This window comes from Lichenostomus cassidix, chromosome 1, assembly GCF_008360975.1.
Source record: "Lichenostomus cassidix isolate B80296 chromosome 1, HeHo_3.0, whole genome shotgun sequence".
Lineage (NCBI taxonomy): Eukaryota > Metazoa > Chordata > Aves > Passeriformes > Meliphagidae > Lichenostomus > Lichenostomus cassidix.
In genome coordinates, this window is record NC_139479.1 from 889,912 (window position 1) to 904,473 (window position 14,562).

General features: G+C 42.6%; 1 protein-coding gene across 9 annotated transcripts in view; it reads left to right on the forward strand.

The window, feature by feature from the left end:
• The window catches only part of ITSN1 (intersectin 1), a 100,776-nt gene that overhangs the window by 49,231 nt on the left and 36,983 nt on the right, over positions 1 to 14,562 (forward strand). For all 9 annotated transcript variants that reach the window (XM_085073247.1, XM_085073754.1, XM_085073665.1 and 6 more), the window contains 5 exons: positions 465 to 552; positions 725 to 864; positions 8,212 to 8,336; positions 9,338 to 9,564; positions 10,533 to 10,654. In XM_085073247.1, the coding sequence (XP_084929373.1) occupies positions 465 to 552; positions 725 to 864; positions 8,212 to 8,336; positions 9,338 to 9,564; positions 10,533 to 10,654 (702 nt within the window). The remainder of the gene's footprint in view (positions 1 to 464; positions 553 to 724; positions 865 to 8,211; positions 8,337 to 9,337; positions 9,565 to 10,532; positions 10,655 to 14,562) is intronic.

Here is a 14,562-nt window from a genome sequence, read left to right on the forward strand (position 1 = left end):
TGGCTGTGGCACTCAGTGCTCTGGGCTGGGGACAAGGTGGCCATTGGGCACAGCTGGGACTGCATGGGCTGGGAGGGCTTTGCCAGCCTCAGGGATTTTGGCATTCTGTGTTTCATTCATTAAAATCAGAATGAAACATTTAGTAAGTGCTTGTTTGAACATTTCCTCAAATCTATCCTTGTCTTTCTGCCCTCAGTTTTGGGTAATTCTGAGCCAAGTTAAATATTCAATGAGGATCAATTGAATTTGATACATTCACTCATTTGGGTTGGCAGAGAAGGATATCTGGGATCTGTGGGGATAAAAGCAGTAACACCTCATGAGGGAAATAAGCAATAATACATCATTCAGTGAGGGAAAAAGTAAAGCAGAAATGACCATGAGAGGTCCTGTGGCTGCATTTGTCCCTCACTCACCTTTTCCTGTTTCTGTTCTTGTTTCCCCTTGCCTTGTCCTTGGTTCAGGAGTCTCAGCAGATGCTGGGCAGGTTGATCCCAGAGAAGCAGCTCCTCAATGACCAGCTCAAGCAAGTCCAGCAGAACAGTTTGCACAGTGAGTAGATTTTGGGGCATGTCTGAGTTGGGGCAGCAGATGTTCCCTCACTGCAGTGTCCCCTGGAATTGCTTTCTGTGTGCTGCAAGGTGCAGATGGGAAAATGTTGCTTTCTACGACCTGAACTGTTCCGTGGAAGAAAATACTGACTTGACAATGTGTTTCAAACCAGGGGATTCTCTTCTCACCATCAAAAGAGCCTTGGAAGCCAAGGAACTGGCAAGGCAGCAGCTCCGGGACCAGCTGGATGAGGTGGAGAAAGAAACCAGATCTAAACTGCAGGAAATTGATATTTTCAATAATCAGCTGAAGGTAACCCAGGGCTCGTTAAGCCTTTCTGAATGTTCAGTTAATTATTTTCTAACCTGATTATGGAAAAAAAAAATGAACTGAAATGATTAAGAATGTCACTTCTGGGAGCATTCTCAAATCTGTCTTTTGGGGGTTTAATTTTTATTTTATTTTTAAGAAAATGCTGCTCAGCTTTCAAACTCAGGGTTTGAATCAATTTAATCTGCGTAATCTCTTTAGGAGGAAATTTGAGCCCTGATTCTGGATCTGTGATTGCAAATATGAAATTACCAATTTCTGTGCTTTTGCATCCAAGAAGTGCAGGACAAGGTCAGCAAATCTGCTGGAATCAGGAGTTCAAATTGAAATCTTGAATAAAAGACTTGATTTTCTGCTGCCACACAGAATTGTTATCTGCTGTCCGTGTGCTCCTGCTTGTCCCTGAGTGTAGCTGTCTGTGGTTTGTGGTTTCATGCTCAGTCTTTGTTAAAGCTGTGATTTTTTTTTGTGTATTTCTGCACCAGAAATGTCAGGGCTCTGCAGAGAAAAGTTGGAAATCAGTCTTTAATTATAAACTTCTAATAGAATTCCTTTTTTCATAAGATATTCCAATGTTCAAGTACTTTATCTGCCAGTTCCACTGGGGGTTCTCCTGAAAGTTGACCAAAAATGCTCAATTTCCTGCAAGGTGTCACAAATTGTGCTATGAATATTCAGCAGGAAAATCACTGTGACAGAGACATTAATGGAGTTGTTTTGAAAGTTGATCAACTAGAATTAAATCAAACAATTTAGGATAGAAGGTGGGGTTGAATTTAAGCAACAAATAGCTTGTTTAAATTGGGGTTAATTATAATTATAGGAAAAACTAAAAGCTGTGGCTCAGTTTTAAGGTTAATTTGAAGATGACTCTCCCAGTCTTAGAGAGGAAGGATGGAAGGGGAGAATCTCTGCAGAGTCAGACACAGAACAAACAAAATGGGCACAAATTATATTTGAAAGAAAGTAGAATGGTTTAATCCTTGCTTAATTAATCCTTGAGGTTCAAACCTTGCTTAATTTTTCCTTATATATGATTTTTTGATATGTCTTAACACGGTGTGCTTTTTGGATATTATTTTTTTAATGGAGTCCTTTAGAAGTGAAAAATTGGACCAAAGGGTATTGATTCTAAAATTAGTGTCAGTATTTGGTCTGATCATAAATTACCTCAACAGAAACATGCAGAGGGGGTGAACAGTCTTAGTATTGTGAAAGCAGAAAAAACACCCCAAAAAACAAACCCAAACCCAACCAACCAATCACCCAAAACTCAATCTTTTGAATACTGAAGGGCTGAACTTCACAGATAACAAGCTAATGATAATTAAAAATTGCAGTTGCCCATTAAACACAGATTTATCAGCATGTGCCAAGAATCCAAAAAAACCTTGACTAAAGGTAAATGAATTTGCAGTTGAACAAGAAAATTGGTTTCAGTCAATTGATCAATAATGAGTTATGGAGACACTTTTCTGGAAAAAGCAGAAAGGCTCCTGTGGCTTGAGGACTTTGTGGAACTCATCTGCCAGGAAGAGCAGATTTGGTGCTGGATGTGGGGATTTCTGCCTTCCTGCAGCTCCCTGGCTTTCTTGGAAGGGCTGAGCTTAGGAGAGGAAATCCCAGAAACCCAGAGTGGTCAGTGTGGGAAGGAAGCTTCAGGATCATCCAGCAGCACCCAAGCCATGTCCCCAAGGGCCACATCCAGACTCCTCCTGAACACTGCCAGAGACAGGGACTGCAAACCTCCCTGGGCAGCTCCTGCCAAGGCCTGAGCACCCTTTCCATGCAGAAATTCCTGCTGCTGGCCAAGCTGAGCCTCCCCTGGCCCAGCCTGAGGCTGTTCCCTCTCCTGCTGTCCCTGTTCCCTGGAGCACAGCCTGACCCCCCGGCTGTCCCCTCCTGGCAGCAGCTGTGCAGAGCCACAAGGTTCCCCTGAGCCTCCTTTGCTCCAGCCTCAGCTCTTTCCCAGCTCCCTCAGCCTCTCCTGGGGCTCCAAACCCTTCCTAGCTCCATTCCCTTCCCTGGATATGCTCCAGCCCCATATGGGAACTGAATTCATTGAATTCTCTCTTCTCCCTTTTGTAGTTTCCCAAGATGTGCAAGGTGTATTTTGTGGGGCCTGGAGGATTTTGTCACTGGATTTAAATCCCTAAAAAGGCACATGGACCTTTTTGTGGGCTCAGCATGGAAGGGACAGAGAAACCCCTTAGAAGCTGCTGAGTGCAACAGTGATTTCATGGTTGTTCTTCATGGAATCACGGAAAATCCTGAGCTGGAAGGACCCCCAGGATCATCCAGTGCCACCCTGCCCTGCCCAGACCCCCAGCAATGCCAGCCTGGGCATCCCTGGCAGTGCTGTCCAAAGGCTCCTGGAGCTCTGGCAGCCTCAGGCTGTGCCCATTCCCTGGGGAGCCTGGGCAGTGCCAGCACCTGAGATTTGATCCAAAAAGCCACTGAAAGCTTTCCTGGAATCCTGGGATTTGTGTGAACTGGGAGTTCTCCATCCACAGAGACCACACCTCTCTCTTAGGTGTTATCACTCAAAAACAAGTGGTTTAGGAACTTGCAGAATTCTCACATGCAGTTACATAAAAATTAAAAAATCTGTGACAACTTTTAGGAACCACCACTGGAAAAGTGACTTATATTGGAAGTAGGTAGAACTTGGCATGTGAATAATTGCTAAATTAATACCTTATCAAAATAAAAGAAGGATTTTTGGTTGAGTTCTCAGTACCTGGGTGGGTAGAAACAGCAGCTCCTGTGGGGCCATTAGTGTGATTATCAGGCAGCTGGATGATGCTCATAATGAAATGTAATATTTTTCAAATTGTGTGTCAACAGTTCCACCACAGCTGAGCTCTAAATGTGATAAAGGCTTCTTGTAAATGAAAGGAAAATAGGTCAAGATGGGAAAGATGGAAAGCTTTCTTTTTAAAAGACATTTTTATCACATAGATAAATTACAAACTCTGGTTTTAATCTTTAAGCAAGGTAATTTTAGCTTACCAGGCAGCTTTTTCACACCACAGCAGTTTACAGGATACTCTGGATTTGTCTCCATGTTTTTATGTTCTGCAGTAAGTGAATACTTTAGACAAATGTTAAATGACATCATCTTTGCTGTGTGTCTTAATATCGTAGGAGTGATTAGGTAGATAAATTAGATTTTTTTTCTGCTGGATCTTTTTGTCATCCCTCCAAAACAACTGATTTCAATTCCTTCTGATGAGTCCTTTGGAGTTGGAAACATTCATAGAATTCAGTGCATTTCCAACAGCTTTCAGGCTTACAAAATGTTATTAATATTTCAAAGCAGGTCATTTGAATTGTAGTATTGGATATCTTTAGGTAGAACCACTTGGCTTCAGGAGATTGTTGGTGCTTGTTTGGCAGAGAAATAGGCTGCTCAGGTATCCTTTGAAATGAGATTTGGGGCATTTATGAGATAAGATAATCTTTTGGATTGGGCTGGATTTGGCTATAAAGTGAGTTTGCTACAGGGTTGGAAGTTTGGCCACTTTTTTGTGTCTTATAGCTGAAGCAGTGAAACTTCCACTACTCTTCAAAAATCTCAGCCTGGAAATCTAATAACTAATATTGATACAGGTATCAATAAAATGGAACTAGTCACTTGTTTATTTTAGGATCATGGTATGGTTTGGGGTGGAAGGGATTTTAGGGATCATCCAGTGCCACCCCAGCCATGGCAGGGACACCTTCCACTGTCCCAGGCTGCTCCAAGCCCCAATGTCCAACCTGGCCTTGGACACTGCCAAGGATCCAGGGGCAGCCACAGCTTCTCTGGAAATTCCATCCCAGGGAACAATTCCTTCCCAACATCCCTGGATCTCAACTGACCCTCCAAGCTTAAGGCTTGATGTCTCTTCTGTCTCCAAGGACCAAGTGTCCATTTCCTAAAACACGGAAGAATCCAGAGTTTCTTGCTGCTGTTCCTTCCCAAGAGAACCCAAGGAATGAATTCCTGTTTCTGAAATGCATAGCTTTTGCTGAGAGGTTTTCCCCAGTGCCTGGCAAAAGCAGTGAAGCCCAGCTGGCTGCAGCAGTGGCAGTGTTGTCTGTGTGTCTGTGGCTGTCAGTGCTTGTGTGCTCCGTGTGAACAGGGCAGCTCCTGCTCCCAATGCCTCTTTACATCTCAGCATTTCTTTCTTCCAGTCAGTGGCAGTGGAAGAGGCAATGCTGCAGTGCCTGGCGCTCCTCCTGGGCTGCATCCAGCACTTACACTCCTTGCCAAAGGTCTCCATGCCCTGCTCAGGCTGCACCCAGCTCTCTCTGAGGGAGGAGCCTCCTCCAGTTATGTGCTTCACTTTTGCCTAAGCAGATGAGTGGGCAGTGTTTGCTGAGGGGTGCCAGCACCAAAACTAAACCAGAAAGAAGAATTTAGCATTAGATTGTTATCCAGTCCTTATGCCTGCGTGAGCAGCGTGCCTTGAATGGCAAACTTGGGCAAGCTACTGATGAGTTACTTTGATCTTTGCTCATCTGGAATGTCAAGGTTTTAAGTCAATTGCCTATTTTGGTCATGGTTTTCGGAATTTTTAAAAAGCAAACACTTGCATGGGAAGTATCCCCACACATTATTGTAATTTGAGTTTCCAGGGAGAAGAGAGATGGCAACATCCTTCCTTTGCCCAGGATGGGGTGAAGGGAGGAATTTTCTGCCAAGGCCAAGGCTTGGGGAGCTGGGGAATGGGACAGGAAAGGATTGTTCTGGAAAAGCTTCAGGGAGCACAGAACTGCAAGGTTCTTTCCTCTGGGATCAAATGCTTTGCTTCTCTCAAGGGGAGAAGATCTGATGGAAACCTTTTATTGTAATCCCTGAATATCCCAAGTCCTGTTGTCTTTCTGTCAAAAAGGCACAAGCTGAGTTTAAACAACTCCATCTCTACCACGAGGGTTTTTATAGCAAATGACTTGTCTGTTTATAGTGAATATTGCTCTGCTCTATGAAGCACTTTAATTCCTACTCAGTATTATGACTGTGGCTGTTGTAATATCTCAAAATTCTCCTTGTTGGTCTGTTTGGGAATTAAGTGCCAAGGTAACAACTTCTCTGCTTTTAAGGTAAGACATTCCTTGTCCTGCATCCCAGGAACAAGGAAAGCCTTGGTGTGTCTTTGGAATTCCAACCCAGGAGTCAGACATGTACAACTGAAGCTGTGTCTGTACAGGATGAGTGTAGGACTGTGCTGAATCAGCTGGGAAGGTTTCATTTCTGGGCTGTTAAAGTGTTAGTGGAGTTTTGTTGAAGTGGATTCCAATGGAACTGGGGAAGATGTTGGTTCTTCCTCCCACTTGGCAGAGCAATGGAGCATCTCTGTTGCAAGAGATGCTCATCACATCTTCATTTATCATCCTCCTGGCTGACCCAAAGAGGGATCTAGATGGGATTTTTTCATCCTCAAAAATGCTCCATCCGGTGGCAGGACTAAAAACTAGGTTTGATTTTCTTCACACACAATTCCATCCCAGAAAAATCCCTTCACACACTAAATCCTACTAGCACACTGTGCAACGCTGACCCAGCACATCAGCTTGGCTGAGAGGGAATAATGTTAAAATGTCTACAGAAAACATAAATAATTATTAAAATATCTCTTTAGATCCTGTCTTAGGTGGATGAAATGACAAAAGAAGCAAACAAAGTAATGTAATTATTTGTCCCAGAGCTGGCAGCAGCATTCACTGGCTGCTCCTTGTTCTCACAGCAGAACAGTGAGAACTTCTTGCTCCAGGCAGGCATGGAGCGTGGCTCAGCTGCAGCATTCCCAGTTTCCCATTTGGCAATGGAAGTGGTGAAAATCCTGCATTTAGTGGTGAGATCCCTTAGGGGGCTGTCCCTGGATCCCTGGCAGTGTCCAAGGCCAGGTTGGACACTGGGCCTTGGAGCAGCCTGGGACAGTGGGAGGTGTCCCTGCCATGACTGGGGTGGCACTGGATGATCCCTAAAATCCCTTCCACCCCAAAAATCTGGGATTGGCTTGCTGAAAGGTATCAATCCCAACACTGCCAATGTTGTTGAGTTTGTCCCATGCACTTGTCCATGATTTTGGTGCAAATAAAGGTTGAAGAGGTCATGGGGAGGATGTGAGGATTGTGGTTCCCCCTGCCCATCACACTCTGGGTGATCATAAAACAAAGTATTGCCCAAATTGAGATTATCCCTGGATTTCAGTGGGAAGTCAGCAGGGTTTTCATTCAAACTTCCCTGAGAACTGGTTCTCTCTTTAATGATGTTGAGCTCAGTTTTCACTGAGTTTAAAATGGAGGAGCATTAATGGAATGAGACTGAGCTGGGACAAGGATCAGCTTCCCTTTGGGAGTTTTCATCCCTCCCTCCAGTGGGTTTGGATCATGTGATATTTACTTTGCTTTTTGTCTCTTGTGCAATTTTCTCATTTGGGTCAGTGCATGAGGATTTTTACACGAAACCTCCCTGTGGTTGGTTTGTAGATTGTGAATTTCTGAAAAAACTATCCAAATACTTTCAAGATTAACTGTTTCAATTTCTGCCTGTACTATATTTTCATTAAAAGATATACATTTTTTGAAGTGAACTATTTTCAGTGAAAATCCTCAGTGGTCAGAGGTAAAGTTTTCCTTTTTTTCCCAGTAATGCTGAGGAGTTCAGATGCAAAATTCCAGGTTATGCAAAGAGATTCAAGATAAAAGTTGCATTTTTATTAATAGGTGTTAATGTGGAAAACAAGTCTTGAGGACAATTTCATGGTTTTATTATTATTTATGTTCCAATTTTCCAGGCAATGTCCTTCCAGTTAATTACAGAAATACTGACTTGTATATGAATGAATACTCTCTGTACCACAGTTCATCCCAAAGACATTCCTTAAGAATTTCAGTCTCCTGAGTATAAAGCAATGCTGAAGGTTCCTTGGTAAATCAGCATTAATTGGAAAATGGAACTGATTAAGTGTTGCTGTTGTGAGAGCTCAGAAGGCAGATTTTTGTATGGAATTTAATAAGTGACTTCCACAAACAAACAACTTAAAACATAAACGACTTTACAGATTAAGCTTTGTCCATTTTTTTAGAGCCACATTTAGAGGTTTTCTGGTTTTTTAACCCTTTCATGTCTCAGTTAAATGGGTTAACATAGGAAAACAGTAAATGGTTTGTAGACCTTGGCAATGAACCTTAAATATCTGCATTTGGCAGGAGTGTGAGTGTGGACAGGGAATCCCCAGCCATTCCCAGGTGCTGTTCCCTCCCAGTGAACTCTTTGGGGCCATGAATTCTGATTCACAGAGGGGATGTTTACACCTATTTTCCTTTTTTTTCATCCAGGAGCTGAGAGAAATCCATAACAAACAGCAGCTGCAGAAGCAGAAGAGCTTGGAAGCTGAGAGGTTGAAACAGAAGGAACAAGAGAGGAAGACAGTGGAGCTGGAAAAGCAAAAAGAAGCTCAGAGGTACTCAACTGCTTTAACTGAGCAGCTGATGTCTCTTGGAAAATATTCCAGGGATGCAGATGAGATTTGTGTCCTCTAGTGCCACCCTTGATGCTTGGGAAATGTCAGCTTGGCCAGCAGCAGGAATTTCTGCATGGAAAGGGTGCTCAGGCCTTGGCAGGAGCTGCCCAGGGAGGTTTGCAGTCCCCATCCCTGCAGGTGTCCCAGGAAGGCCTGGCTGTGGCACTCAGTGCTCTGGGCTGGGGACAAGGTGGCCATTGGGCACAGCTGGGACTGCATGGGCTGGGAGGGCTTTGCCAGCCTCAGGGATCCTGGGATTCCATGAATTAGTTTCTTTTCTCACAGCATTTTTGGTCAGGAATCCATGTTGTCCTTGGACAAAGTCTGTTCTTTGGCTCATACCAGGCTTTCTGTGTGAGCCAAGCCTTTTTTCTCAGGCTTTTGTCCCTAATTCTGGAGAAATTCCTGGGGTAGAATAGGCCATGGCACAGACTGGAGCACACTGGACATCCTTTAGATCTTCAGAGTTATCTTTACTGGGGCAAATTGTTTCTAGCAGAGAATATTTATTCATTTCTTGTTGTCTTGTCCTCTGTTGGAGGGGAAGCACTTGCTAACTCTGGTGGCTGGGAATGGGAAATATTCCCAATAATCCTGTGTAAAACTTGCTAATATTTCTCTTCCTTGCTCCTCAGCAGCAGGATAAGGATAGCCACATGCTCTGATCCCTGCTTTTTCCTTTCTGATTTGGCTATTTGGAGTGTTACCCAGGGATGTTTGTGGCTTTGGGTTGGAATGAGATGATCTTTAATTCCTTTCCAGCCCAAACCATTCCACGAGTTTTTTGGGAGTCGTTGTGGCAGGAGGTGCTGGGGAGTGGTTGATAACCAAATAAAATTAGGGCATGGAAAAGCCCTAAAGAGGACACTTGGTACTGGAAATCACCCAAAAGCTTTGGTGGGCTTTGCTTTGAGTGGCTCTAAACCCCAAATACCCGACAGGAGGATCCAGGAACGGGAAAAGCCCCGGCTGGAGAGAGGACAGCCTGAGGAGGAACCACAGTGGCAAAAAAAACCCCAGGAAGATGACAAGCAAAAAAGGGAAGAAGTACCCAAGAAGAAGGAGGGTGAGGATAAGGGGAAGCAGGAGATGCAGGAGAAGCTGAGTAAACTCTTCCAGCCCCACCAGGAGCCCAACAAGCCTGCCCAGGCTCCGTGGTCCAACGCAGGTAGGGTGCAGCAGCAGGGAGTGCTCTGGGACAGCTCAGTCCTCTTTCCTCTGCCCGTTTCACACAGAACCAGGGGGTGGTCAGGGATGGATTATGAGTGTTGATAAAGGAAATGATGCACAGATGGAGCTCTAGACTCCAAAAATGGTTTTTAGGCATCACTGCTCTTCCCAAAGTGAGAGGGGAGAGCACAGTTCTGAGACTGCAGGGCCAGGGGCAGAGGGAATCTCAGCTGGAAGGGGCTGGATGGAAGATGTCAAAAATTATTTCTGGAGTTTTCATTTTGGGATGTGTGCCTTGGGATTTTGCAGAGTAGGAACAATATGTTGTTTAGTCACCCTTTTTCCTTTCCTGCCTTCCTTTGTTCACTGGACAAATGACCTGAAATCTGAAGATTTAATCCCCCTTTTTCTGCTCTCCACACAGTCATTTCCAGCTGGGAGCTTTTTCTGTACATTATATCCTGATTTTTGCCTGTATTGGGTACCCTGCTCCCTCTTTAGTGGCATGGATACACATGAGAACTGTTTGGGGATGTAATACTGGTTTAAATATTTGTCCAAAGGATTGCATCACCTTTTTGATTAAATCCTGCCTAGAGAGGCTGTGGACTCCCAGCTCCTGGAAGTGTCCAAGGCCAGGTTGGAGTTGGAGCAAACTGGGACAGTGGAAGATGTTTTTGCCCATGGCAGGGGTGGGCTGGGATGAGCTTTAGCTTCCTCCCAACCTCATTCTGGGATTCTATGATTTCCTCTGTTGTTTAGGGGAGAAAATAATACGAAATTTTTATTTAAATAATTAATTTTCCTATTTCCCCTTGTGTAAAAAGGGGATAAGGAAAATCCCCTGCAGACCCTGCCAGGTTTGGTGATTCTTGTCTCCATTTTCACCCCATTTTTTTAAGTGTTGAAAAATCAGGTGGTTTGATTTCTTTTCTCTGTATCTGTGTGTTTGTTTCCTTTGCTCAGAAAAAGCTCCTCTAACCATTTCTGCTCAGGAGGATGTAAAAATAGTGTATTATAGAGCTCTGTATCCTTTTGAATCCAGAAGCCACGACGAGATCACCATCCAGCCTGGAGACATCGTCATGGTAAGCAGGAATTGGGATATTCCAACTGGGATATTCCTTGAGAAAAGCATTGCAGCTGCTGCCATGTGGGTTTGAAATTTTACATGGCAAGGAAGGAAACTTGAAATCCTCAATATTTGCTTGCAGGTGTGTTGATACAGAATAATTCCCAGTTTTTCAGGGATGTGGTCACTGTGGTTTGTCAAACTCTGAAGCAGTATTTGCTTTTGTCTCTCTAAATTATAGTTCTGTGATTAATGGCTGCAGGGATGAAGTGGATATTAATAGTAATTAATCATTAAGATGTTCTTAACGTGCAGAATGAAAATTCCTGGGGGAATTCTTAAATATTGTTCACTGGGGGAAGTGTATTCCCAGCAGTGTTCTACCCAAGAAAATTGATTTTAAGAGCTTTTACATTTTAGCTCAGTTTAGTAACAGTGGATTTGGGAAAAAAATACACTTTGTAGATTCCCCTAAATTGAAATAATGAATATTTTTTAAACCCTGTTCCAGGAAATTGAATCTTTTGGGGTTGGTTTGGGTGTTTATCAGTTGGGTGTTTATGACACTGAAATTTGCTGGTGGAAAATCCAAAGTGACTCCTGGCTTGGGGTCACTGCTGAGGGCTCTGAGTAAAGATACAACAGGTTGTAAAGCTGCAGCAGGGAATGGTGTTGGGCAGGCAGCTGGCAAAGGGGAGAGGAGACATGGGAAATGCTGGGAAATGCTGGGATGCCTTGTTTTCCTGGCAGATAGGGCTGGCCTGACCTTGCAGCTCATCTTCCCTGGGCAAGAGTGATCACTCTGGGGAGACTTGCAGGGAAAAGAACAATTTCCCCCTAAATATGTGATTTTAAGGAGTGCTGAAATATTTTTCAAATAGAGATTTGCAGGAAAAATAACTTTTTTTTTCCCCCAAAATATGTAATTCTAAGGAGCGCTGCACACATTTAAATAGAGATTTGCAGGGAAAATAACATTTTCCCCCAAAAGATGCAATTCTAAAGAGCACTGAAATAATTTTTAAGGAGTGATTTGCAGGAAAAATAACATTTTCCCCCAAAATATGCAATTCTAAAGAGCAATGAAATAATTTTTCAAATAGAGATTTGCAGGAAAAATAACATTTTCCCCCCAAAAGATGCAATTCTAAGGAGCACTGAAATAATTTTTAAAGGGAGATTTGCAGGAAAAATAACAATTTCCCCCCCAAATATGCAGTTCTAAAGAGCATTGAAATAATTTTTAAAGAGAGATTTGCACGAAAAAAACCCCCATTTTTCCCCAAAAGATGTAATTCTAAGAAGCATTTCACACAGAGAAATTTGCAGGGAAATTAACATTTTTTCTCAAAATATGTAATTCTAAGGAGCACTGCACATATTTAAATAGAGATTTGCAGGGAAAATAACATTTTCCCCAAAATATGCAATTCTAAAGTGCACTGAAATAATTTTTAAAGGGAGATTTGCAGGAAAAATAACATTTTCCCCCAAAAGATGTAATTCTAAAGAGCACAGAAATATTTTTTTATAGTGAGATTTGCAGGAAAAAAAAAAAACATTTTTCCCCAAAACATGATTCTAAGAAGCATTTAATACAGGAAAATTTGCAGGGAAAATAACACTTTCTCCCAAAATATGTAATTCTAAGGAGCGCTGCAGATATTTAAAGAGAGATTTGCAGGGAAAATAACATTTTCTCCAAAAGATGAAATTCTAAAGTGCACTGAAATATTTTTTAAAGAGAGATTTGCAGAAAAAAAAAACCATTTTTACCCAAAACGTGATTCTAAGAAGCATTTCACACAGGGAAATTTACAGGGAAAAATAACACTTCCCCCAAAATATGTAATTCTAAGGAGCACTGCACATATTTAAAGAGAAATTTGCAGGGAAAATAACATTTTCCCCCAAAATATGCAATTCTAAGGAGCACTGAAATAATTTTTAAAGAGAGATTTGCAGGAAAAAATAACATTTTCCTGCAAAACATGATTCTAAGAAGCATTTCACACAGGGAAATTTACAGGGAAAATAACATTTTCCCCCAACATATGCAATTGTAAGGAGCACTAAAATAATTTTTACAGTGAGTTTTGCAGGGAAAATAACATTTCCCCCAAAATATGTAATTCTAAGGAGCACTGAAATAATTTTTAAAGAGAGATTTGCAGGAAAAAAATACAGCATTTTCCCCCAAAACATGATTCTAAGAAGCATTTCACGCAGGAAAATTTACAAGGAAAATAACACTTTCCCCCAGAATTCTGGGTATTTACCCCAGAATATGTAATTCTAGGGAACACTGCACGTATTTAAATAGAGATTTGCAGGGAAAATAACATTTTCCCCCAAAAGATGCAATTCTAAAGAGCACTGAAATAATTTTTAAAGAGAAATTTGCAGGGAAAGTAACATTTTCCCCAAAATATGTAATTCTAAAGAGCACTGAAATAATTTTTAAAGACAGCTTTGCAGGGAAATAAGATTTCCCCCCAAAATCTGTGATTCTAAGGAGCACTTCACATATTTTAAACAGAGACTTTTAGACCACTGGGTCTTCCTGTCTGCTGCTTTCGCACTGGATTTTAACCCACTCCACCCCAGCAGGGTAACTCCTCTCCGTTGTCTCTCTTGAAGTTCCTTCTGACCCTAATTAGCTAATTGCTGGGGATGCTGTCCCTCCTGCCCTGCAGGAACAGGGCTGCTCTAGGGAGCTGCTGGGGTTCAGTGCTGACTGCGTTTAACTGCCTTGCTTTGCCTCGCTGCTTCCCTCTGGAGGTTAAAAGGGAGTGGGTAAGTTCTGCCAGGGAGGCTCTGCCTTCCCATCCCATGGAAATTCTCCATTCCCATCACACTTTGTTCTCCTGCAGTTACTCACCTTTAAACCCACTGGGGGCAAATTAACAAAGCCCAGCTCGTTGATCAAAAGTAATTCAAACCCCGTGGAGCAAGGTTTACTTTTGATGCTGCTGCCTTTGGCTCCTCTCCTGTTTGTCCTGAGATTCCAAAGGGCTTCTTTCCTTGGAAAACACCAATTTGCAAGCTCAGTGTTAAAGTGAGGCTGACTGGTGACATCAATGCAGCTGCAGTGGAGCTGAACTCCAGCTGGGAGCTTCCTGAACCACCAAAACAATATTCCTTGGAATAACTGTCATGATTTCCACATTGGAACCCAAATTCTGACCTGGTTTTGACCCATGGGAGGAACTGTCATGCAGGAAATGTATCCCAGAGCACAGGGCTGGATCCCAACCCTGGGCTGGAATTCTGGCTGGAATTCTGGCTGGAGTCAGCACTGCAGAGCTCATTCTGTCCCAAGGAGCTGGGGCTTTAACAGAGCTTGGGAATGACCTTTCCAAGAGTATCAACACTTCCTGCTGGGCACAGACCCTGAACCTGTCTGGGAGCAATCAGGGAGGAAAGTGGGGATTTATTCAGGTAGGAAAAGGATTTGCCAGTCTGGGGGGGGGGCTTTGCTGTGCCTGACTGCTGGGAAAAGCCTGTGGCACCACTGGATATGATGCCATGGATTACAGAATTATTCTATTTTTTTAATTCTCCTACTTCATAATTATCTTGTCCTTTCAATGTACTTTAAATTTCTTCCACTGTAAGTTCAGGTTGATTTTAATCCTGCCTATAACTCAACCAAGCTTTTTTGTGGGAAGAGATATTCTGTGAAAAAGCTACAGCAAATTCTAATGACAGTTTCTCATCAGTTTTCTTAGTTATTGATTGTTGGAGTTGGAATAAATCTTCTTTATGTGATCCACAGAACTAAGGAGTTGTCAGCTGTGGCTCTGAAAAACTATTGAATAAATAAAAAAATAACCTCCCCACATGCTGTAATTCACTATTCAGGTGTACATTTAAAGCCTGGTTGTATTTTGGAAAAAAATAATCTGGGATTGTTGTGGGGAC